At 48.5% G+C, this 22,403-nt stretch overlaps 1 protein-coding gene across 1 annotated transcript in view; it reads right to left on the minus strand.

Moving 5' to 3' along the window:
• Positions 1 to 1,249: 1,249 nt before the first annotated feature.
• P3H2 (prolyl 3-hydroxylase 2) overlaps positions 1,250 to 22,403 on the minus strand; it is a 64,013-nt gene continuing 42,859 nt past the window's right edge. Inside the window, exons 3-16 of the mRNA XM_030954651.1 lie at positions 16,047 to 16,193; positions 14,972 to 15,161; positions 11,739 to 11,870; positions 10,502 to 10,644; positions 8,927 to 9,016; positions 8,546 to 8,586; positions 8,006 to 8,100; positions 5,197 to 5,324; positions 4,585 to 4,680; positions 4,345 to 4,495; positions 3,741 to 3,858; positions 3,504 to 3,579; positions 2,506 to 2,646; positions 1,250 to 1,433 (exon numbers count right to left, since the gene is read on the minus strand). Of these exons, the coding sequence (XP_030810511.1) occupies positions 1,341 to 1,433; positions 2,506 to 2,646; positions 3,504 to 3,579; positions 3,741 to 3,858; positions 4,345 to 4,495; positions 4,585 to 4,680; positions 5,197 to 5,324; positions 8,006 to 8,100; positions 8,546 to 8,586; positions 8,927 to 9,016; positions 10,502 to 10,644; positions 11,739 to 11,870; positions 14,972 to 15,161; positions 16,047 to 16,193 (1,641 nt within the window). The 3' untranslated portion in view covers positions 1,250 to 1,340. The remainder of the gene's footprint in view (positions 1,434 to 2,505; positions 2,647 to 3,503; positions 3,580 to 3,740; positions 3,859 to 4,344; positions 4,496 to 4,584; positions 4,681 to 5,196; positions 5,325 to 8,005; positions 8,101 to 8,545; positions 8,587 to 8,926; positions 9,017 to 10,501; positions 10,645 to 11,738; positions 11,871 to 14,971; positions 15,162 to 16,046; positions 16,194 to 22,403) is intronic.

The raw sequence follows: 22,403 nt of genomic DNA on the forward strand, positions 1-22,403 counted from the left end.
AGACAATTCTCTGTGGCAGATTTTAAGTCCTGGGAATGCCAAAACTGGCAGAGGGAGTAGAAAAGGACAGATGAAAGAGCCAATGCAGCAGGGAGCTGAGCAAAGCAGCTCAAGGATGTGAACTCCAGCAAAAGTCCCTGTAGTGTTTTCTGGATAGATTGCAGCCTTGCAGTAATTTCAAGTGAAGATTCCTGAAACCTGGCTTTTAGGAACTGTGTTCCAGCAGCAGAAGCAGCTGTTGGGTCAAAATAAAAGCTGGGACAGAAATCCTGTGACTCAATGCCTGTTCTGACTGAGATAGGGGCTGCTCTGATCCCACACACAGGACTAAATTTAATGGCTGGGGAGGAATTATTTACTGGCTTAGCAGCAGTTACTTGACTACTTGCTTTCACTGCAACATCCTCAGGCTGGGTCAGAATTCCTCTGAGCAAATAGATACCACCACACCATGAGCATCTGCTGCTTCTGCACTGCCAGGATGGGAGGATGCAGCCGGGACATCCAGAGGGCAGAGCTACACCATGACCATCCAACACCATGGCACTGTAACTTCCTACGCTGCTTTCCAACAGGCTTCCAGAAATTATGGCTACAAACTCTGGGTTCTACCAGCAGCAGACTGGGCTGGAAGCTCAAAGGATGCAGTGTGAAGCAGCATCCTTCAGTTCCCAGGCCATCAGCAAGAGAAAGGACTGAACATGAGTGACAGACCCTGTTTCACCAGAGTCAGCTGCAAATCACATCCCTTCACCCTGTGCACAGCTCATGGCCCTGCTCAGCAGCTGATTTCCAGAAGCTCTGCTCAGAATTAATGCCCAAACACCAGCTTCACATGGCTACAGAGAAATCTCCATTTTGCTAGGACTTGGGTTTTCCTTTGTTTTTTCCCCTAAAGGGCATGTTTCAAATGGTGAGAGACAATCATGACTCCAGTTTTTGTCCTCCAGTTTTCCCCAGCAGGAAGCAAGAGCAAGAAGACTGGTGCATTAGGACACCTGAGAATTTTCTCCAGCAGATGCTAAAGAGGAGCAGCTACTTTTGGTTGAGGAAAAAAAAAAAAAAGGTTCTCCAAGGGGGTAGAGTGGGCCTGAATGAGTCCTGAGACGTGCTAGAGAAAAGCAGGGAATGCTGGAAGCAGAGTCAGCACCACCAGGAGATGCTGGCACAGGGATGAGGGTTCCAGCAAAAGCTGTGCTAAACACAGAAGAGGCATTCCTGAAACTCCACAATCATATTAACCTGTTAATTTATACAGCATCTCTGTACAAAAATAGAAGGGTTCTAATAAGATTAACAATATTAAATAAATATTTAATAGAAAAAGTCTTTGGCCTAGTTCATAGCTCATCCTTTGGGTTGATGTTCATTTCACTGGGTCCTAGATGCTCCTGGTCCAACATTGCAATCACTTCATCTGCCTGGATTCGTTCCTGCAAGAGGGGAAGGGAAGAAATGGTAACAGCAGAACTTCAGTGCCTGCTCCAGCTAATTCAGTGAGGCTCAGGCTGCTGGGAGGACACACAGCAAGGATTTTACCCCAGAACCAGCAGTGTAGGTGAGAGGATGGGGAAGAGCCTGGGACTCAAGCTGGGGATTTGCTGGGCAAAATTAATCAAATCCCTTTCCACCTCAATGCCTGATTCCCTCCTCCCTGCAGGGCTGCAGTGGTCAGGGCAGAGCTGATGTTCTGTAGTTCCCTTATCACACTCCACTAGCAGCCACTGGCACAGCACACCCTCCTCCTGTCCCTCTGCTTGTTGTTGATTTCCAGATCCCTGGGCAGGACTGATCTCCCACCATAAGGTACCAAGCCTGGAGGAATTTCTGTTGGTGCAAAAAAACTGGGAGACACTGAATTACGTCTGAAAATAAGCTTTTACCCAAACCTCACAGCCTACCTCCATCACAAGGCAAAGGAATGAGGGTTTTGCATTCTCCCTGCATTTAGTTTTGCTCGCTCTTGTATCTTTTATTTTTACAGGGCAGAATTGCTACTAAAGGGAAGGCAGGGGCTGGTACAGCAGCTTTTTAAAACAGAATGAGGAGGGTGCCTGGTGAAAGGCATCACAGCCCAGATCTTCCAAGGCATCTTGGGTGCCCAGAGCCATGGACTTCAAGTCACTGAAATGCCTGTGGGAGGACTTAGCAGCAGGACTTACCCAGCACTCTGAGCTGTGGATGGCACTGCAGGAGTTCCCCATCCATCAGGCTGCTGCCACTAGGTGTCAGAAATGGCCAGCCCAGCCCTGCACGGAGCCCTTCCACGCCCCACTCAGCACCCAAGCCCAGCACTGTACCCCACGGGCCAAGGGCAATGCGTGCCCAGGACCAGGACTGGCAGGAAAAACCTGCCCTGGGGCCAGCTCCTATCATGGGAGTGCTGCTGTGGGGGCTGTAATGGGAGGAAAATAGATGTACTGGGACTGGAGAAAATAAGATGGTCCTGGCTCCTGTGGGATGCTGGGTATGCCCCAACTCCTCACAGATGATGGAGGCACTCACCAGCTCTCTGTAGAGAGGGTCCAAGGTGAACCAGAGAGCCACAGCGCAGCGCTGGCCCTTGGTGACCGCCTTCACCCCGTGGGGGTTCTCGCCGCCCGACGAGAAGCTGATCATCCTCCCACACTTGGGCTTGATGGAGGCCTGCAGGGAAACAGCACAACAGGCTGGCAAGGGACTGCACACGCTGGCTTGGCTAGATTCACCACAATCCAGGGCTTGGGACCTCACTGGGCAGCCCTCTGCATCGCCCCAGGACCTGGTGAGCTGCTTGGGGGGACATGTAGAGCTCTGGGCATGGCTGGCAAAATGTGTGGGGTAAATAAGGAGGTGTGAAGCTTCCTCCTGCTGTGCAGACATTGTGCAGAAAGGACATAATGGCATGGAGTCTCTGCAAAGCCTACAGGTGACCACCTAGAGCAAAATGGGGCCATGGCATAACTCCAGGGAGGTCCAGGGTAAGCCTGGCATGGCTGTCAAACATCTCTTTCTTCTCTTGGCAGAGTCCACAAGAGTCCTGCAGGACCTCGGGAGCAGAATTGCCAACCAAACCAACCCTCAGGCACTTAAGTAGACACAATCTACCCTCCAGCTTCTTCAGAGACCCCAGCATGGTGCCCAGACCTCTGTCCAACAACAGAGTGGGTAGCCAGCTTCCTTAATGGCCCCAAACAGAGGTGAGGGCTCATGCCTGAGCCACATCCCTCTCAGGGTCTGATGTCCACCACTGTGACCCACTCTGGAACAAGACACCTGGATCAGGCATTGCATCTCAAACATGAGACACCAGCTTATGTTTGACCACGAGATGGGGTGGCAGCTCAGCAGTCCTCCCGGCCAGGGACAACTACCAGCCATCCCTCTGCCTGCACCGGGGGTGGGGAGAATCCCTAATCCACAGGTTTACTGCTTGGCACAGCTCTAGGGAGGGAGCAGATGGTCTGTGCACCTCTGCAGCAGGATTGCTGAGGAACAGCTTTTGGCCCACAGCACCAACTCACTGTCACAGTTTTGGCGTCCATCTCGGTGAAAATGAACTCGCCACCTTCAAAATCTGCGTTCATGTACAGGAGGGCACTGGGGAAGGAAGTGGGAAACCCCAGTTAGGGGAGAACTGGGGAGGTCTCAAGGCTGACCCCCACCTCCTGGACAGATCCCACATTGTTCCACGAAGACATGGGTGGGGGACAGCCAGAGGGAGAGAAGTCCCTGGGGAGATTCCTTCCCTTCCTTCCTACCTGTAATCCCGAAAGGTGTAGGCAGGAGGTTCCTTCCAGCACTCGTTGGCTTCGGGGTCCAAGAGGCAGTTGTCAGCATGGATGGGATGGCTCAGATCATTCCTGCGCTCCTGCTGGCCTAGGCAGGGCCATGTGGAGGAAGGGGGAACGAGAAGGGACGGATGAGATGGGAATGCCCTGCTCTGTGGGGTCCCATCATGAGGTGGGAGCCTAACCTGACCCCACTCCACGTGGTGTTCACAGGTGAGAGGAGGAAAGGAATGGCTGGGGAGAAAAGGCAACATCTGAGGACTCAGATCTGCACAGCTCTGCCTTTTTCTGACTGCAGGGAAGTGACATGGAGAGCTGGGGCTGGGGTGGAAAGGAGAAGGGACAGACAAGAGAAAAGGGAGGAGAAAATAGGAAGAGTTGCAGATATGAAAACCAAGAGACATCCCAGAAATTGTTTTTCTGGGGGACAGCAGTGCCCACTTTTTGCTGCTGTGGGGTGCTGACTTTGCCCAACCCTTGGCCACGCATTTAAGCATTAAGCACAACAGAGCTGTTCTGAGCTCATGAACCCCCCATGGAGGGCTGAAGCCCTCCCAAGCTCCCTGCTCCTCACCGGAGAGCGCGGTGCGGCACACCAGGTGCGTGTAGGAGAAGTAGAGCGTGGAGTTGAGCTGGAAGTAGGACTGGACGATCCTGCGAGCCTTCTCACTGATGTCATAGAACAGCCGGGCACTCTTCAGTGGGACACGGCCCTCGTAGCCATACTGGGCAGGGAGAGGGGCAAAGGGAGGTCAGTGTCATGTGCAGAATGGGAGGGAGGGCATGGGAGAGGAGGAGAAGGAGGGAGCTGTACCTTGAGGGCTTTGAGGACAGTGGCTCCTTCAAATCTCTCATTCGGGGTGTGGGGGGAGGTTTTACCCCTGTAGCCATCTCCAGCCAACATGATCCCCTGGAAAACGGGAATATAGATGAGGGGTGAACTGGTGTGTCAGGAGAGAGGGATCTGCAATGGAAGTACACGGCATCCTCTTCCCCAAGATCCCCCAGGGCTGCATTCACTGGGCCAGGTGAGTTGGGGTGGAAAGGTGCTGCCGCTCTCTGTGAGCACAGATGCAGGACATCAACCACCCACCTCCCACCTGGGGATGTTCAGCCACCCTGCGTCCCTTGCCAAGCTCAGTTAATGGTGAATGAGAAGGTTCACCCACACTTATGGATGAGCATCCTTTGGGTTGTTATAACAGGGGGAAAGAGCTCTTTCTGCACAGGCTCTGTCCTGCAGCCCAGAATGGAGCAGCAGCTCCCGTGCTGCAATTATGGGTGTACACTGGGGACATGCATCCACCTGCTCTCCACAGGCATCCTGCCATCAGCTGTAACACTCAGCAAGGCATGAACTCATGGTCTCCAGGGGCTGATCACACATTCAGCTGTCACACTCAGCCCAGGAACATTGCCCACTCACACTGGCCACCCTGTGCAGCTCCCGGCACTGCTCCTCTGAGATGACATTATCCAGCAGCACTCGCTGGGTGCCATTCAGCTGCTGAGAGTTGTAGACAAACTTCACATCGCTGTACAGAAGAGGGCCCCCTGAGGAGAGACACAAAACCATCCTGCTGAACATGCCCTGGCCTTGTTGGCATTTTGTACAGAGGCTGGAGGCCAGCTGAAGTCACCAGGTGCGCTGACAGGCAAAGAGCTCCACAGCAGAGAGCAGAGTGTGGCCTCCCACCAGTCACAAAAGAAACAGAAGCAATGGGAACACAAGGAGATGAAATCAATTTGCTGCAGGAGCATCAGCATTTTCTACCTTCTCAACAGCTGCCTTGCAAATGCAGGGACCACAGCCTGGAAACACCAAACCCCAGTGGGACACAGGGGGAGACAGGGACAGTGGCTAACTTGGCTCTCCAGCCCAGCTGTCAACACCCAAGTAGGTTCCCATTGCATTTGTGCTGTGTGGATGCTGCTGGCTTGGCATGCAAAGCCACCCTCTGCAACTGTCATCAGTGATTTTTGTCTGCCATACACAGAGAAAGCCTCACGTGGTGCTGAGCTTGCAGCAAGCATTGCTCTCCTCCCAGAAGGAGAGCAGGGAGTGGGTGAGCCAGAGGACTCACGGGATAATCCTCCTCCACTGAGGCAAAGGAGCTGCCAGGGCTGTCCCTGCCATCCCTCACATCCTGCCTCTGAGCTGCCTCCCTCTGCCTGCAAGCTTTTTATGAGACATTTCAATCCATCCCCATCAAATCTGACTGATCCAAAAACCAGAGCAAGGCCCCTAAACCACCATCTTTTGAAGCCTCTTCCATGCATCTCCTCAAAGAAACAAAAGGAAAGAAATAGTAACAATAAAAGCCTAAACCAGATGTCTCTCCAGGAAAAAAATTAAATACATCTAACTGTGAAGAAAATTATTTGTTGTCACAGACAAGCAACAAAATACAGGAAACAGAGCTGCAGAGTTCTTCCCACCATGTGGCACAAGGAAACTTCTCTGTGACAATGCTTTTTTAACTTCTACTCTCCCTGTCTACTGAGTCAAAACTGTGTTCTTGGCAGGTCTCCTTGGCCTGTGGAGGACACGTAAGCCCCACAAGCCCTGACATTAGTTCACAGCTTTATTTCTGAAGAGTTACGTTTCTTGGAAATGGAAAATATGGGATGTTTTTGGTGTTCACTGTGCTGATTTTGTTGCTTGATAATCACATTTATTGCAAATGCAGCTGGATCAGAATCCGAATTCTCAAATCCAAACTCCTGGCATGCTCCAACACAGGCCTGTGTTCTCCAGCTCAGCTGTTCTTCCCCAGCCATAAGCACATGAGGGATGAACATGGAAGGCATTGCTCAACACTTCCAGCATTTCTCCTTGTTCCTCCCAGGGAACAAGTGGGGCAGCTCTGTGCCATGGACACTGAACCCTTGTCCCACACTGACAGTGTGCTCCCACCTGCTTTCCTTGCCTCTGCCTGCTCTGAGCACCAGCACAGAGAGAGACCTCTTTCCTGGGTCTGTGCTCTGTGAAAAACACCCCAGAGAAACTGAGGAATTCTTTGGACTTTTGGGAGAGAAGGAATTGGCAGAAAGGAGGAAGGGGGGAAGGGTAGAAGAACAGAAGAGTGCAAAATTAAAATAGACTTTTCTCTTTCAGGCTTTTCTTTTTCCAAGTAAAAAGAGAGCAAGAAAAAAAGACCACAGAAAAAGGCAGCAGCTGGATGGACAAAAATCCCAGTTCCTTTTTGATGGATTCAGTTTTCTTTGTAAACAAAAACATTCTGCAAGTAAACCAGAATAAGAGCATAGAAAGAAATAGAAACAGAAATAAGGACTTTGAAATTACTGGGTTATAAACAAGCCAACAAATATAATTCAACCAGCTCTTGGCTTAAGCATGATCTTTGGTATCTTCCTGTGGTATTTGCCTATTTGATGTACAGCTAGAGAAGGGATAACAACACTCTGAGCACAACACTGAGCAGCTGGACACAACTTGGGCTGGGGAAAGCTGTGAAATTCCCCAGCAAGAGCTACCACCCATTGCATTACAGGGAGGTTTAATTGCCTGCTGCTGTGGAGCTGGCTTACTAGAGACATAAGACACCTCCTGGCTTGAGACCCTGTTGTTTTGCAGCAAGGATGCTGCTTTGGTGCTTGGCTACAATATTGTTTTTCAAAATTGTTAAGGGGAAAAATCCTATCTTTAGTAGATGTTATGGTATTTTCTGTGGCTGCCGAAAATGTGCTGAAATCAGTTGAAATGTCTGCTGACAGTCTTATAAACAAAGTGATTTCATGTGAGCTAAGACAAGAAATCATAAGCTTAGTCTGCAAAAGAAGTGGTTGCTACTATGGTGTGATCCAGCACATTTGGGAAAGCATCAGGACAGGCTGCTTCCAGCACCCATCCTTCTGCAGCCTGGACAACAGGGAACACACTGATCTCAAAAGCACCTGGACAGAGGACTACTGTTTGCTGGTTTGCTTTCCCCATGGTGAGGAAGACTCAGCCTCCCAGCTCCACATCTCAGGGCTCTGTAGTGAGTAGCCCAGCAGGTGGGAAAAACAAGGTCCAAGAGCACAGCAGTGCCCTGGGATCCACAGACCCAGAAATGCTGTGGCAGCATTGAAGACTTGTCTGTCTCAAACAAAACTTGAACTCCCTTAAATAGGAGTGGCCCTCATTGCTCAGTGGTCAGCCTTTGCAGTCTGTAGTCTCTAGCAACAGGAAAAAAATCCCAATTTTGTTGAGACATGTTCATCAGCCTTACCCTCCTTCAGCTCTCGATCCGGCTTTGGCATGGGTTTCTTTGTCAGGGACAGCCGGGGCCCATCCTCGGGTTCACTGCTTATGCTTGATGGGACACTGAGGAGCAAAACAGAAGACGAATATCATGACTATGGCCACAAGTTCTTCAACTTGCCCTTTAGCTCCCTTTGGAAACTAACACACAAAAACCCCAAGCAAATCAGTACTTTGTACAAATGTGGCAGCCATACAAGCTGAAGCCCTCACCCTGTCCTGTGGCAAACATTGCTTTTCTGGTAATGAGAGCAACAGCTTCCACCAACAAATCTGACCAGTACCACTTGCTTCAGCTATCAAGTTCCCTCTAGACCACTGCTGGTTTTGAGGCACTCAACTAAAATAAGGTTCTTGTGGGAATGTTTGCAATGGCAAGGGGCAAAGGGCACTAATTCAACCAGGATGGTGTGCTGGGTGAGTGGGCAGTACCCCTGAGTGGCAGGCTGGTACCCCACCATGATCCCACCGTGGGGAATGGTGAAGCTGCAGCTCAGCTGTGGCTCACCTGTGCTCGTCCTGGCGGGCGCCGTACCTGTTCCAGTAGTTCTGTGGGAAAAGAGAGGACAAACTTCTTAATTTAATGCTCCAGCCAAAACCTGCTCTGCCTGACTCCCAGGGACATCAGCCAGCCTCTCTGGCTCCATCCCACCTAACTTTGGGCAATGGCCTGAGTTCACCAGGTTGAAAATGTGGATGAGGCTGTATGTGCCTCCCCTTCACCCCAGGAATGCCTCCTTTGCTTTGCCATCCCTGTTTTCCTACAGGGAACAAACCGGGCCAAGACCCAGCTCCTGAGTCATCTACAGAGGGCTGGATTTACAGGGGAGGGGCAGGGGGAGCTGGTCCTAGAGCTGTGAGCTGCTGGCCCAGCACAGGCAGGCCTCACCGGCTCCGTGTAGGCGAATCCCAGGCCGGCCGCAGCCACCCGCAGGAGGTGGGACTCCAGCTTGTGCCGCCGCAGCAGCGCTCTGGCTTCCTGCAAAGAGAAGGAAAACAGGAGCAGCTGCACATGGCCAGCTTCTGCAAGACAGTGGCAATCCCCCTCTGCTTCACAGGGGTTTGGTTTCCATGCAATGCTGCTGGTTTCTTTAGGTTGAGGGATGCTTGGAGCAACCCCAGGCACAGGGTTGAGCCACTCAATACATGACAGAAGGTGTTCAGCAACTCATTTAGGAAGCCTGAATCCCCAAAACACATGTCCAAAGCTGGCAGAAATTCCTGAGCACCTTGATGAGCCTCAAAATATCTGGGCAAAAGGCTGGCCAGAGAAACCCCAGCTGCAGAATGAGGGCAAGTTCAGGCTGGTGGGGCAGGGATCCTGGCTGGGCTGTGCCTCAGTTTCCCCCATGGAGCCAATGGCCTGGCCCTGGGATGCACTCAGAGTGCTGGGATGGGGGCCAAAGCATAGGCAGCTGGAAATTGTCCATCAGAAGGCTTTATTTTGAATGAAAAGTCTGCAAATACTGGTATTTCTCCTAGAAAACTATTGTGCAAAGCAAAAATAAATTCATTTTTTTAACAGAAAACTTCAAAACACTGTAAACAATTAAATGTTTTTGCTAACTTCAGGTTTTTTTTCCTAGATTCATTTTGTGATGGAAAAGAACTTTTTTTCTTGTTTTCCTTTTTATAATTTTGCTTTTACTTTTTAGTACTTTACCAAATTCACCTTGATTTGCCTGGTAGTCCAGGAATTGCCAAAGGAATGGAAAAACCAGTTCCTGCCAACACTCTATTTATGGTGCAAGGGGAACGACATGGGATGGGATGGGATGGGATGGGATGGGATGGGATGGGATGGGATGGGATGGGATGGGATGGGATGGGATGGGATGGGATGGGATGGGATGGAGGAACTTCTGTATGGTGAGGAAGGCAGCACCAGGGCCACAGATAAGGGCTGCCCAGACTGGAGAGGAAGCCTGTCCTGCTGGGTGATGGAACACACACTGTTTGGTTACTTGACCCCAGCCTAACCCTGTGATAGCAGAGCTACTGTCTGCAGAACAGGCTGAGCTTTGAACTCCAAGCTAAGAGACTTGAGAGTAATGTTGGGATCTCAGCCTCTCCTGGGAAATATTTCTCAGCCCTGTCTAAAGAGATGCTGCCCTTTGCTCGGTGTTTCATTTTTCATTGCATTCCTCCTCTGCGTGTCCGCTGGAGCACTGGGCAAGAGGAGGGTTTACACTGTTGGTCACTGCCCTCCCTGTCCTTGCTCAGGCTTTACTAGGCTGAAGTCCCCATTTAAAGCAAATTCTGTCCACCAGCTTCTCCCCCACACCAGCGACTCTGAACTTGCACCCTGAAAATCACCACCTCAGCATCACCGGCGAGCCCAGCACTTCTGCTTCTCTTTTTAAAGTGGTCCCACTGGGGGAAAGCTGCCAGGCTGCTTTTATTTCCACCAAGTTGTTTTGTTAAAGCCTCCCACCAGGAGCTCTGAGGTGTCACTCAGTCTCACCTTTCTGGGTTTGATGGTGGCTGGATCCACTGTACCTTCCAAGAGGCCCTCGTAATAACCTGCATTCTCTAGGACATCTTCATCGTCCGGGTGGAACAGCAGGTAGGACTTGGCACACTCCAGGGCTTTTACATAGTCACCAACTGGGGGGAACACAACAGTGGTCAAGGGGGCACAGGGGGCTCACACAGAGCCCAGGAGGGGACTCTACAGAGAGGGAAGTACAGCCTGAGCTCCCCATCAGCTGAAGCAGCAGCCCAAGACTTCACAGGGCTCTTTGGATGCCTCTTTGTCTTAACCACTCCACTTCCCCAGCAAGGAAACTGAGGCACAGAAACAAGACTTTTCTGCCATCATGCACAGACCAGATGGTATCCAAATTGCACCCAGATGGACGGGCAGGACATGGATACTGTCTGGCATCAAACTGCCTCTCATCTGTGCAGCATCTCTCAGGGCCCAGGGGTTTTCACCCACCACAGCAAACCTCTAACTGGGCAGAGGAACAAAGAAGCCTGTACACCACACATGAACTGACTCCTCCTGCTTTCTTCCTGTTGTGGTGATGAATCTTTATGTTTTAGTAGAAATTCTGACCCTTGCACAGTCTGCCCTTTTCAGTAAAAAGTTATTAGCAAAAGCCTGAGAGAGCAGATGTCTGTTTTCTTTTATGTAACAAAACATAATAAAATAGCACACAGAACCACACAACTGGCTTGATTTTTTAGCACTGCCAACCCTTGACATTTTGCCATGCTGCCAACTCCTGCAAGTTTGCCGCGAATCCTAAAATATTTGGTAATTGGCAAAAACTGGCATCTTGGGATAAGCTTGAGCTAAGTCATATGTCTGTTATATATTAATTTAGAAAATGTATCAGCTCGTTTCAGAAAACGTGAAACATATGAATCCCAAGGATTTTACTATTAAAAGGCAAATGAAAGTACCCTAAAAAAGGCATTATTTATTTAAAGAAAAGTAATGTTTAAGCTAAAGGTTGGGCTTTTAAAACCTGACTGATGATCTAAAACACCTTCATAAAGCTACTTAATTGTATTTCAGTCAAGCTGACTTTTGAAGACACCATTTCCAATGTCCTTTGCTTCTCTTTCAGACTGTGCCTCTCCATCACTGTAGTGTGGGCATCAGGGTGAAAGAGCCTTACGCCCACATGGAACAACTTGAACTTGCACAGAATGAGCAGAACTCAGCAGTGCTGTGAGGACCAGGACTTTACCTCTGTAATAGGCAAACTGCAGGTAGTCGTAGTGGAGGGGAAGGAAGTTCTCGATGGGCGAGATGCGGCCCGAGCGCGTGGCCAGCTCCCGGACACAGTCGTGCTTGCAGGCCAGCACCTGCATGTAGTGATCTGCCAGGAAAAGAGGGAGAGCTGCTCTGAGCTGAGGGGATGGTGATGGTGCCCAGAGAAGGACAGACAGAGGTTCAAACTCCTGAGCTGAAGGATGCGCAACCCACACTGCTTTGGCCCAGCAGGTGAGTGCGCACTGAGGGAAAGAGCTCATATTGTAAATCAAAGGCAACTCCGACACTGGTGAGGGAGAGAGAATGATGCATCTGACTCCATGGATATCAGAAGGCTAATTAATTATTTTATTACACTATACTATACTGTACTATACTATACTATACTATACTATTTACATTTCATCTAAATTGGATCTGCCAAGCACTCGCTCTGCACACAACTGCTCGTGACTGTCAGCCGACAGTCCCAACACACACACACAGTTGGCCCTGATAGGCCAAGGACACAAAACATCCTCGCTTCGGATAAACAATCTCCATATTGCATTCTACTTTGGCACAACACAGGCACACCAAGTGATAAGAATTGTGTTTTCCCATTCTCAGAGGTTCAGAGAATGCAAATCTCAGAAATCCTTGGGAAGAACGGTGCCTTGCTCTTCTCTGTGAAGAGAAATGTGGCAACAGCTCAGGCTGCTCCCCAAAGCCAATTTGACAGAGTTGTAGTTACATTTCTGCCCCCTTTAAGAAACGCCTTCCTCCTTCTCTCAACTGTAGAGGGAGCTTGAGCATCTCTTTGGTGTGGCAGGAGCTGCTGTGGATGCTGTGGAGTGCAGGGACTGCAGGTGGCAGGTAGCCCTTCAGCCCCAAGAGACAAACCACAAAGCAAGCAGAGAGGTGAAGACAAGGTGGCCACATGTGCTGCTACATGAAATCCAGCTCCAGATTCCCTTCCTGCAGCTCCTTAATCCTCTCCTTCCCTGCAGCAAAAAACTCTGGAGGGTACGGGGAGGTTTAGCCAAGAGGGGCTGTTGCAGGTTCTCAGCATGGCCAAGCAAGGCCAGTCTGAAAGGTGTGAGGTGCAAATTTGGGCAGCAGAAATCCCCATTTGCTGCTTCTCAAAGATGAGGCACCCCCAGGGAATCACAAGCACATGGTAAATATTTGCCATTAACAAAGTTTCTTAATTGGTGGGACCCCATAGTATAGACGTCGTACCAGCTGTACAGTTTCAAAGCCAACACTGACATCTGATTCCATTTTGGAGCCTTTGCTGCAATGTAGTTACGAATCTAATTTGCTTGCTCTGTCTCTGCACACCATTAAAAACCTTAAGAAACAAACACAGGCTTGAAAAGAATCATGTGCTCAGCTACCAAAGCATTTCTTAGAGCTGCCATAAAAACCACCTGAGGAATTTGCAATGAAACCAAGTGGAAACTCAGAACAATGCCTATGTGCTCTTGGCTCTTGACAGGTAGTCTGAGTAGTTATCTGACTTACCATGCATATCCAGGGTATTACATTAGGAAAAGCAAGAAGGGAAAGGACATAAATCATATTGTTGTAATTTAAACCTGTTTAACCATTCTAGATCTGAAATAATCAATCCATCAATGAGAAGCACTGCTTTTTCTTGGTACTGTAATCAATTCACTGAAATATATCTGTCCTTGGGGGGAAAAGGTGAGAGTGTTTCAACCCCAAGCAGCAGCAGAGCAAATCAGTTTGGGATTGAAAAGAAATGAGTTTGAAGAAACCTAAACTCTCTTTCCTTGGTATATTACGTGTTCCCACTCCCCACTGAAATGTCTGGGCCTGAGTGCCTTGGACCAGGGGTGAACTTTGGATTATCCTGGAAGGAGCCACCTAGTTTCCTACAGAAAAGCAGCTGCACCAAGCATCTTATTTCCCTCCCTCAACTCCATGTTCCTTTGGGTACCCTGGGGTTTGGGGTAGTTATGGCCAGGCACACATGGCCAAGCCTCAGACTTGCAGGGACCCTCTGGCTGTTGTCCCCCCCAGGTGATGTCCTGCTCTGAGCACCACCATGAGCCTGTCTGTGCTCAGGAAGGGCCAGCACAGAAACACCTCAGCCCACTGGGGCTGCACTCAGCTTGCACAGCACAGGAGCAGTTTGTCCTGTCTGAAGAGCAGCAGCTTTCAGTGAGAAGGATGCTGGGCTTGCTTTGCCACTGAAGGCTGCTCTCTTGATGCGTGTCCTGGTCCAGGCTCTAAAAGCAGGCCTGATCAGCTGACAGCCACACTGGTACCAAGTCAGCCTTTCCAACACTTCTATTTTTTGCATGGTAAACAAACCCCAGCAGGGCAGCTTCCCATCCGGTATGCTGGTGGTTTCTCCTCTTGGTTGTTTCAATTAGATTTCCTGTCTCGACACAAACCGAATTATGCTAACACAAAAAACATTCTGCATCTGAGTGAAGTATTTTCCACACAAGAAGCGAGATTTCGGGGCTTGATGCAACTCCAAGACCATAAGCAGATAAATAAGATTTCTGTCACCAAACAAACCTTAATTTATTGCTCTTCCTTCCCTTACAACTAATTAAATGTAATCTCATTTCCACTGAGAATGAACTGTTTTAATCCTCTCTGGCTCAGAGCCACACATGCAAATCTGAAGATTACACAGCAACATTCAATTCTCCCCAGAGATTTCAGTCAAGATCATAATTAGGTGGGCCTCCACTAATGACAAATCCATCCTTTTGGATTTTCTAATCCATGTTACGAGCCTTTTTGGCAACTTTCCTGGCCACCTGGAGCATGGCCAAGAGAACTCTGCTGCTCTCTTCATATGCTCTCAGAAAACAGAAAACATAAACAAAGGCCAGCAATGTCTGGATTCCAGGGAGGTGTGTGAGACTGTGTACAGGGGAAATGGAAGCAGTTCAGATAAAGCACCTCAACTTCCAGCTCTAACAGAAAACTGCAAATGCTCCACACATCTGGAAATGCAATTCTTGTGGTCCAGCTTCTGTTCAGGACCAAAATGAGATGTTCTAGCACACTGTGCTCTGGGTCTGCACTTGCTGGGTTTCCAGGTGCCTCCTGCAGCGTTACTCACCAGCAGCAGAAGTGGGAGGGAAGACATTTCAACAAATCCAGCCAAAGGCCCAAACTCAGTAACTAAAAACATTTCAGGGCCAAGGGTGAGAACTCTAAAAATGCAAAAGATCTCACCTGCAATAGCTTCGTAGAGACCAGCCTTGTAATCCAGGTGCTCGTGCTCCTCAAACCTCTGCGGTCCCTCGCACATGAGCTGGCAATCCTCATCCTCAGAGTAGTATCCTTGCAGGGCACGCTCCAGGAGCTCAATGGCCAGCTCGTACTCCTCTCTGTCATAGTGCCTCACCCCAGCACTGTAGTCCTCCTGCAAAGCAGGCAGGCAGAACACAGACCATGAGCAGGCCATGCTGCCTGCAGATGCTTCTCAAAAGAAGGTAATAGGGGACTGGGACAGGGACAGGACAATCTCCCCAGATATCTATCAGATATAACCACTTGTACCAAACCATGTTTAAGCCATTGATGGACTTTCAGACCAGTGGAACCCAATAAACCTTTCTAAATGCTCTTCTGAACTTCTCCATACTTAGGGAATCCTCAGTGCCGCTCCTAGATTATGCATTTAAAAAAAAATCTTTTTGTTTGTTTGTTTTTACCCTCCCACCAAACAACAACACTGAATGCCAAGAGAAGAGATTGCTCATTTTTTAGAATGGCCCCTAATGAGCATCTCCATTAATTACACCCAACAGCTACTCCTGCTTCCTTGAGTCTTGTGAAATTGGGAAGTTGGGGGTGGCCCTGGCATTTGACTTGGGCTTTTGCTTTGTGGAGCTGGAAGCAGCTGACACTCTCCTGCCTGCCACTGTACACCATCATCACCACAGTCACCCATGTGCATGTACCCTGCCCAGGTGGGTGAACTTGTGTCAAAAGAAACACACAGGAGCTGAGATGTCATGGAGGTTTCCATCAAAGCTGTCTGCTTGTGTGTGTTCACAGCCATGTGAACCCCAGAGCTCTCTGAACAGAGGGACCAGGCTGGGGATGTAGCAATCAAACAAAGAGCAGAGTGCCTAGAGAAGGCAGGAGCAGGCTTGCCTTAAGGGAAAATGCTGAAAGGGAGAGTTTGTTTTGCTCTATTGGTAAGAATTTCCCCGTTCCCAGATTAATCTCTTTTGGCCTCCTAATATCTCCTCTCCAGACTTCCTGATACTTAAGCTGGGCACCTCTTCAGCCTCAGACTCACCATGTGCTGCCTGGCCTCCTGGTCAATCAAGCTGGCCTTCCCTGACATGGTCTTGTAGTTCTCCAGGTCCTGCTGTATCTCCATGTGCTCAGGGTTTGCCATGAAGAAGGTGTGAGCTGCATTTGCTGCCTCCTCCAGCTTGTTCAGCTGTAACAAGGTGAGAAACACAAAGTGAGACTGGTGATGTAGAAGGTGAACACAGCAGTTTATGCTGCATCCTCTGACATCCTTTTGACACCACTGGATTGGGAAATGATGGGATAACAAAGGAAAACCTGAATGCAGAGGCTAAAGAAAAAAGCTGAATTGAGAGGAAAGCCCCATATAAATGAAATGGAAAGAGCTGGAGCTCCTGAGAGCCAGACAAGTCCCTGCAACAGGGTCTGTTGGTGATGGGATCCAGCCTGTTTTCCAGCAGCACATCCTCTCAACTCAGCTACTCCAACCCCCTGCACAGTTCCAGGTGGAAAGATGCTCATGAGATATGAGATGGAGAGAGGAGGGGAAAGCAGCTGCAAAGACTGCTCTCTCTACAAGCCTTGGAGGCTGAGCTATGTCCAGGCTGAGGGCTTCTGCTTGGAGACAGGGACTGAGGACCATTTATTAAGCTCAGCTGTTTATAGCTGCAAAAGGCCAGACTCTGCTGATGGTGGCAGAGGTAGAAAGAGAGGTTTATTTTGATATACCAAATTATTTTGGGTTTAGAGATTCAGAACTGAGACCAGACATCAGTTTCACCCTGGAGAAAGCCTCATAAACAAACAGAACTGCTAGTGCTAAACACATCCATGGCAGCTGCTGGGAGCATCAGGAGCAGAACAGATGTTCAGGTGAAACCTCTGCACGAGCTAGCAAGAGAGAAGTCACTAAAACATTTGCTTCTGAAAGAAAGCCAACACCACTGGGTACCAGCAAGCTGCACTCAGGTCCCTGGGATACATCAGCAGTCCCACCCAAACTTGTCAGCCAGGGCCAGGCTAATGCTAGCCCAGGCTAGGCTGAGTGTTCTCCTTGGCAGCAAAAGCCACAGCAAGCCATGGGACATGGGACAGCAGCTCACCTGCACAGGCACCCAGCAGACAAACCACACCAGCAGGATGGGAACAGAGACCTGCAGGGAAGCATGAGCTTCACATCCTGCCAGCCTGCAGCAGGGCAGACAGGCTCCAGGGCAGAGCCAGCCCAGGAAACACAGGAATGTTCCCAAAATGAAAAAAGGTGAGAGCCATGGCATCCCAGCCCACCCCCCTGCACACCAAAGCACAGCTGTGCTGCAGTGCCCACAGAAACGCAAAATATTTGCCTTGTGTAAACTTCAGAAGTTTTTAAGGATTATCTCTGTACTGACAACATGTGCAGGGGAGCCAGATTTTACTGCAAAAACAACATCTATTCCAGTCTTTCATTTGGAGTTTTCCAAAGGGCACCACTCTCCATAATAATCCCTTGGCTTTCCAGCAGGCATGAAAAATGACTATAAGAAATTTTTAACTGGGACATAAAAAACCAAAACCCCTCCAGAACAGAAGTTTGGTGTTTGTTTTTTTTAAAGAGACATTCCTATTCAGGAACATATGTTCCATTTTGAAATACATCATTTCAACATAATCCCACTCTGGAAAAGTTTATTGCAGCTGGACACCATCGGATGTGGGATAAAGGACTGACCAGAGCATCTCACAAAGGGAATTTTCAGGTCCTGCTGAGTGTCTGTGGGAATGCCACTGCAGCTAGTAATTAGAGACAGTCAAGATGGAACAAAAGGTTTGTTGGAGATGTGAGCTGCTGACCTGATCCAGAGCACTGCTAAGAAGCCACTATTTGAGCTGCCTGGGGGAATTGCATTCTTCCACATCACAGATTTCTATTCACAACCAGCACCCTGCCTGTGCAGATTTAAAAGGGACTAAAGACCTCTCAGAAGGGGAAGTGGTCCCTCAAGACACAACCTGCAATAGTCTGCTGTGGGATGTTCTTTTTCCCCTTAGCTCTAGATCCTTTTCAGCAAAGTGTCAAAAACTGTCAGAGATCCCAGGATGGGCTTAATTCTTTTGGATAACATCCACCCCTGTGAAACAGGATGAGCCTGATTTCTAGACAACAGAAAATCCCTTTCAAACAAGGCTCACTCTATGTCTAGTCCTGCTGGCTCTACACAGCAGAGATGACCTTTGGAGTTTGCTAAGTGGACTCGAAGCAGAACATTTCAACTCAATGCTTTTCAATTTATATGTTCCATATTTGCCTTAGAAACATTCAAGTAACACAAAGAAGCCAACAGCTGCTAAGTTTGGGGGGAGTTTTTAAGTCAGTGAGTGTGTATAAAAGCAAAATTCCTAACTGGTAAGACACGTTCAGTGTCTAGCTCTGACATTAGTTATGAAACACTCTGGGGAAACTTTTGCCAAAACACTCTGAATTCACAAGGAGCAGGATATTTTGGTGCTTAAAGGTCTGGGCTGGGACTCAGGACACCTGGACTCAGTTCCTGGCCCTGTCACAATCTCACTGTGCAGTCATTGGAAAAAAATAATTTTGTTTTCTTTGTGCCTAGTTTCCCATTGTTTTTAACTAATAACAATAAAAAATAATAGCATTTCTCCCACAGAGTAGTAATTCTGTTTATTTGGATGGCAAGCAACTTGGGGGCCATAAGCATGTGCAAGCACGTAACAGAAGGAAATGTTGATCTTTGCACAACAACTGCTGAATGAAAATGAGCAAGGAAAAAATGACAGATGTGGACTCACAACCTCAGTATGTGCTCTAAGCCCTGCTTGCTCAGCCCACTGGAATGACACTGCTGGACTCTTGCTGCAGCTTTGCACCAAACCCTGTGTATTTCAGCCAGAGAAGACACAAGAAATCAGAGCATCAGCACTGAGAGAGCCCTGGGAACACCCTGCCCTGTCCATTTTGATCTTAACATACCAACACCTAGAGCTGAGAAGGGGAAAACACAACACGTAAGTGCTGCTGGGCTCTGATGCTGGAAGATGTTTATTTTCCTCAATGAGATTTAGGAGTGGTTCATAAAAAAAAATATTTTAAGCAGCAGAACCTCAGATGAAAGAATTTCAGCAAACTGCAATGCTCAGTTTCACTCCCAGCTGGGACAGTGCTGGCCTGGGCTTCAGTGGGGTTGTGGCTTCCAGCCTGCAGAGGTGCCTTGGACTAGGAAGGCTGCTGTAATTGGAGCCCTGTGCAGGAACAAATAGGCTGGGGAAAGGACCTGGAGTGAGCATCTTGATCATCACTAGACAACTGAACCCAATTCTCACTGATAACCATTGAGAAAATCCTTTATGGAGCCTCCATGGGCTGCATGGTGACACACAACACAATGCTAACAGACCCTTACTATTCATTGCCATGCTGGTACCTGTCAAGGTATGTTTAAGCCAGCAAACTCCATGCTGAGCAACCTGATTTGTACCTGTGATGCCACAGTCACCAACCTGCTGGGCTTAAGGAAGAAGCTGTCTCACTGAAACATGTCTAACCTGCTGCTTGATTTCATCCCCACTTTGGCTGCTGGATACCCTAAAGAGAAACCCGGAGGATTCACCCCATCACTGACAGCTGCCCCAGACACCTCAGTCTGGCTCAGCTCCACAGGCAGGCACATGTTCTTAATTCACACTTGCCTTCACCCCTTGCACACAAACGAATTCTGACCAAAGCCCCTCTCATGCCAGATGCTCAGCAGGCTGGCACAAACTCCTGTCCCCTTCCCCAGGGAAAAGGCCTCACAGCAGCACCATGGCTTCAGCTACAGTGACCCAAAACTCACAGTCCTTTAGGTTTGCTCTCTGGAGCTTGGCAGTGGGGATAAGGAAGGGGAACAGGCAGGGTGCTAGGCCTGTGAGACAAGCACTGCACAGCTTTACAGTCAGCTCATGCAGCCAGGGCTGCCCTCCCACCACCGCTCTGCTTGTGCTGAACACTGACACTGCAGCTTTTGGGGGAAACCAGCTGTAACCACAGCAACTACAGGTATTCAGCTGCTCCCAGCTCATCCTGAGCTTTTCAGGGCAAAAAACAAGGATGAAAGAGGTGCAAAAGTCAGAGGATTTTAGAGAGAAGGCAGCCAAAGCAATACAGGTTCTGCCTGATTGAGAAAAGAGGTCAAAGGTATGATATAACCAAGACCTCAGACTGTTCTTCATACTGAGTTCCCATTGCATTGAACTTAATATCAGATATTGGCAGCTGTCATACATTCTGTGTCTAACTGTCCTAACCCAATCTGCTTCTATATCAAGGTTTCTTCATCACATAAAATATAGTTTCAATTAAAACTTTTTTTTTGAGGGGAACAGAAGTAAGGTTTATATATTGGAAAACATGTCAGATCCCTCAGCACTTCTTGCCACACCAGGACTGGACCTACCTGCACACAACCTCAGTTAATTGCAGAGTGTATGAACCTGGCATGGAGCCTGTGATGAAAAATTTCAAACCATTCAGCTGACCCAGAAACCAAAGTTTCCAACTTCGCAGACAATCCCTGGTTTGCTGAACAGATAATGTTTTTCTAAACTTTTCCACAGCTGCACTGCTGCTGTGTTGTAGTGAAAGCTCAGTGCACTGGGCTCTGCAGAGGAAGGAGGCTCTGGAGCCTGCAAGCACAACAAGGGGAATAAAAGGTTCAGTGCCATGAAGGATTAATCTGGTTGTGTCTGTGCAGAGCTTACAGCCCAGGAGAGAAGGAACAAGGAACAGTGAGATGGTTATAAATAGCATCTGACCTTACCTCAACTATTTTATTATTGCAAATAAGAAGGATTAAATTCTCCAGATAAGTTAATCAGGAAATTTTCCTTCTGCTGATGGGTCACACATTTTCAGAATGATGACTGAAGTGTTTGCAGCCCACTATGGCACCAACTGGCCCCACAGAACCACCAAAATCAGAGAGCAAGGCAAGCACACAGCAGGAAAGGGCCTCAATCAAGTGCAGGGAAGAGGTACCAGGAGCCAAAGGTGTGAGGCCATCTCTAAGTTCAGTACCACACCAGTCCCTGCTCTCCAAACCTTTTATCAGTTTCTTGTCTTCCAACTCAAGATAAACAGGGCTGCCTCCTTCCCCTGCTACTGCTGTGATGAAGGGCAATAATAATGCATTCCTAGAGGCTCCCCATGTATATTTTCAGAGTTTTTTTCATTTTCAAAATGAAGACAACCTCTAGCCTGCTTTGGACAGTTCCTCTTAGACCACCCCAGCTGGTGTGCTGCTGGCTACCAATCACTCTGGCAGACCCAAATCCAAAACAGGACAAATTTGCAGAACTGGCACAGGGAAGATCTCTCATGAGAAAGGAAATTTAGAAATGGCTCAGGGTTTTTTGGTATTCCAACAAGCAATTTTCAGGACACAAACATAATGTGGATTGGTAGCTGCATGGTCAAATGAGCTACCTAGATGATGAATTTAGTCTTCAGAAAGTGGGAGATACTTGGAAATCTAAAAGCAAACACCACTTCAATATTCTTTATGGAAAAAAATTCTTTCAATTAATGAAGATGGAAATAATATTTTTTAACAAATCTCTCACTTGAGCCACGCTGGCATTATTTCACGTGTGCATGAGTTCATGCTGAGCAGACTGACTGGATAACCCTGTCTGAAAGGGCCATTGGGCATTAAAAAAACAAATTAGATTGACCCTCACATTCTCCCTTCCTTCCCTCTCTGACAAGCTCTTCTTGACCTGTTCTCAGGCATGTAAGAATGATTTCCACACGTTTCTGGCTGTGCATTACATGCTTCAGTGCACACTTGTGTAACAAATCCTGCACAAGGAGCAGGGCATTTACCCACAGCAAAACCACTTCCAGCGGGAAGGACCCTTCCCATATAAATCTCCAACACACTGAAGCATTGCAGATTCATCTGCAGAGCAAGCAGTGGGAAATGTGTTTGTGTTTACTGAGCCTTCGATCTGACTCGTTGTGAAATACACTCCGAGCCACATTGTGCCCTGTGCAGACACTCAGTTCTGCCCAACAAAGCCTGAGAGCAGCTACATTGTGTGTGAAACATTATTTTCAATGAGGAAAAGGTGGGATATATTCAGCCCTCAGGAATCTGTGAGGTGGTTACCCATGAAGTTCCTGCACCCCAGAGTCTTCCTTGGCCAGATAATTAACCAGTCCCTTAGAGATGAGTAGCATGGGAGAAGCAATACACTCACACACTAATGGCAACAAGCAGTGCTTGGTACTAAAAGGTGGACAGCATAAAACCAGCCAGGTTTTATACTGTCCAGCAGAATTTTTCTTGCATGTCCTTCCTCCTGTTGTTATAACATTCCTGTGGCAGCCTGAGCTAACCTGGTTGCCTGGTTCCAGGTT

This window comes from Camarhynchus parvulus, chromosome 9, assembly GCF_901933205.1.
Source record: "Camarhynchus parvulus chromosome 9, STF_HiC, whole genome shotgun sequence".
In the NCBI taxonomy this organism is placed as follows: Eukaryota; Metazoa; Chordata; class Aves; order Passeriformes; family Thraupidae; genus Camarhynchus; species Camarhynchus parvulus.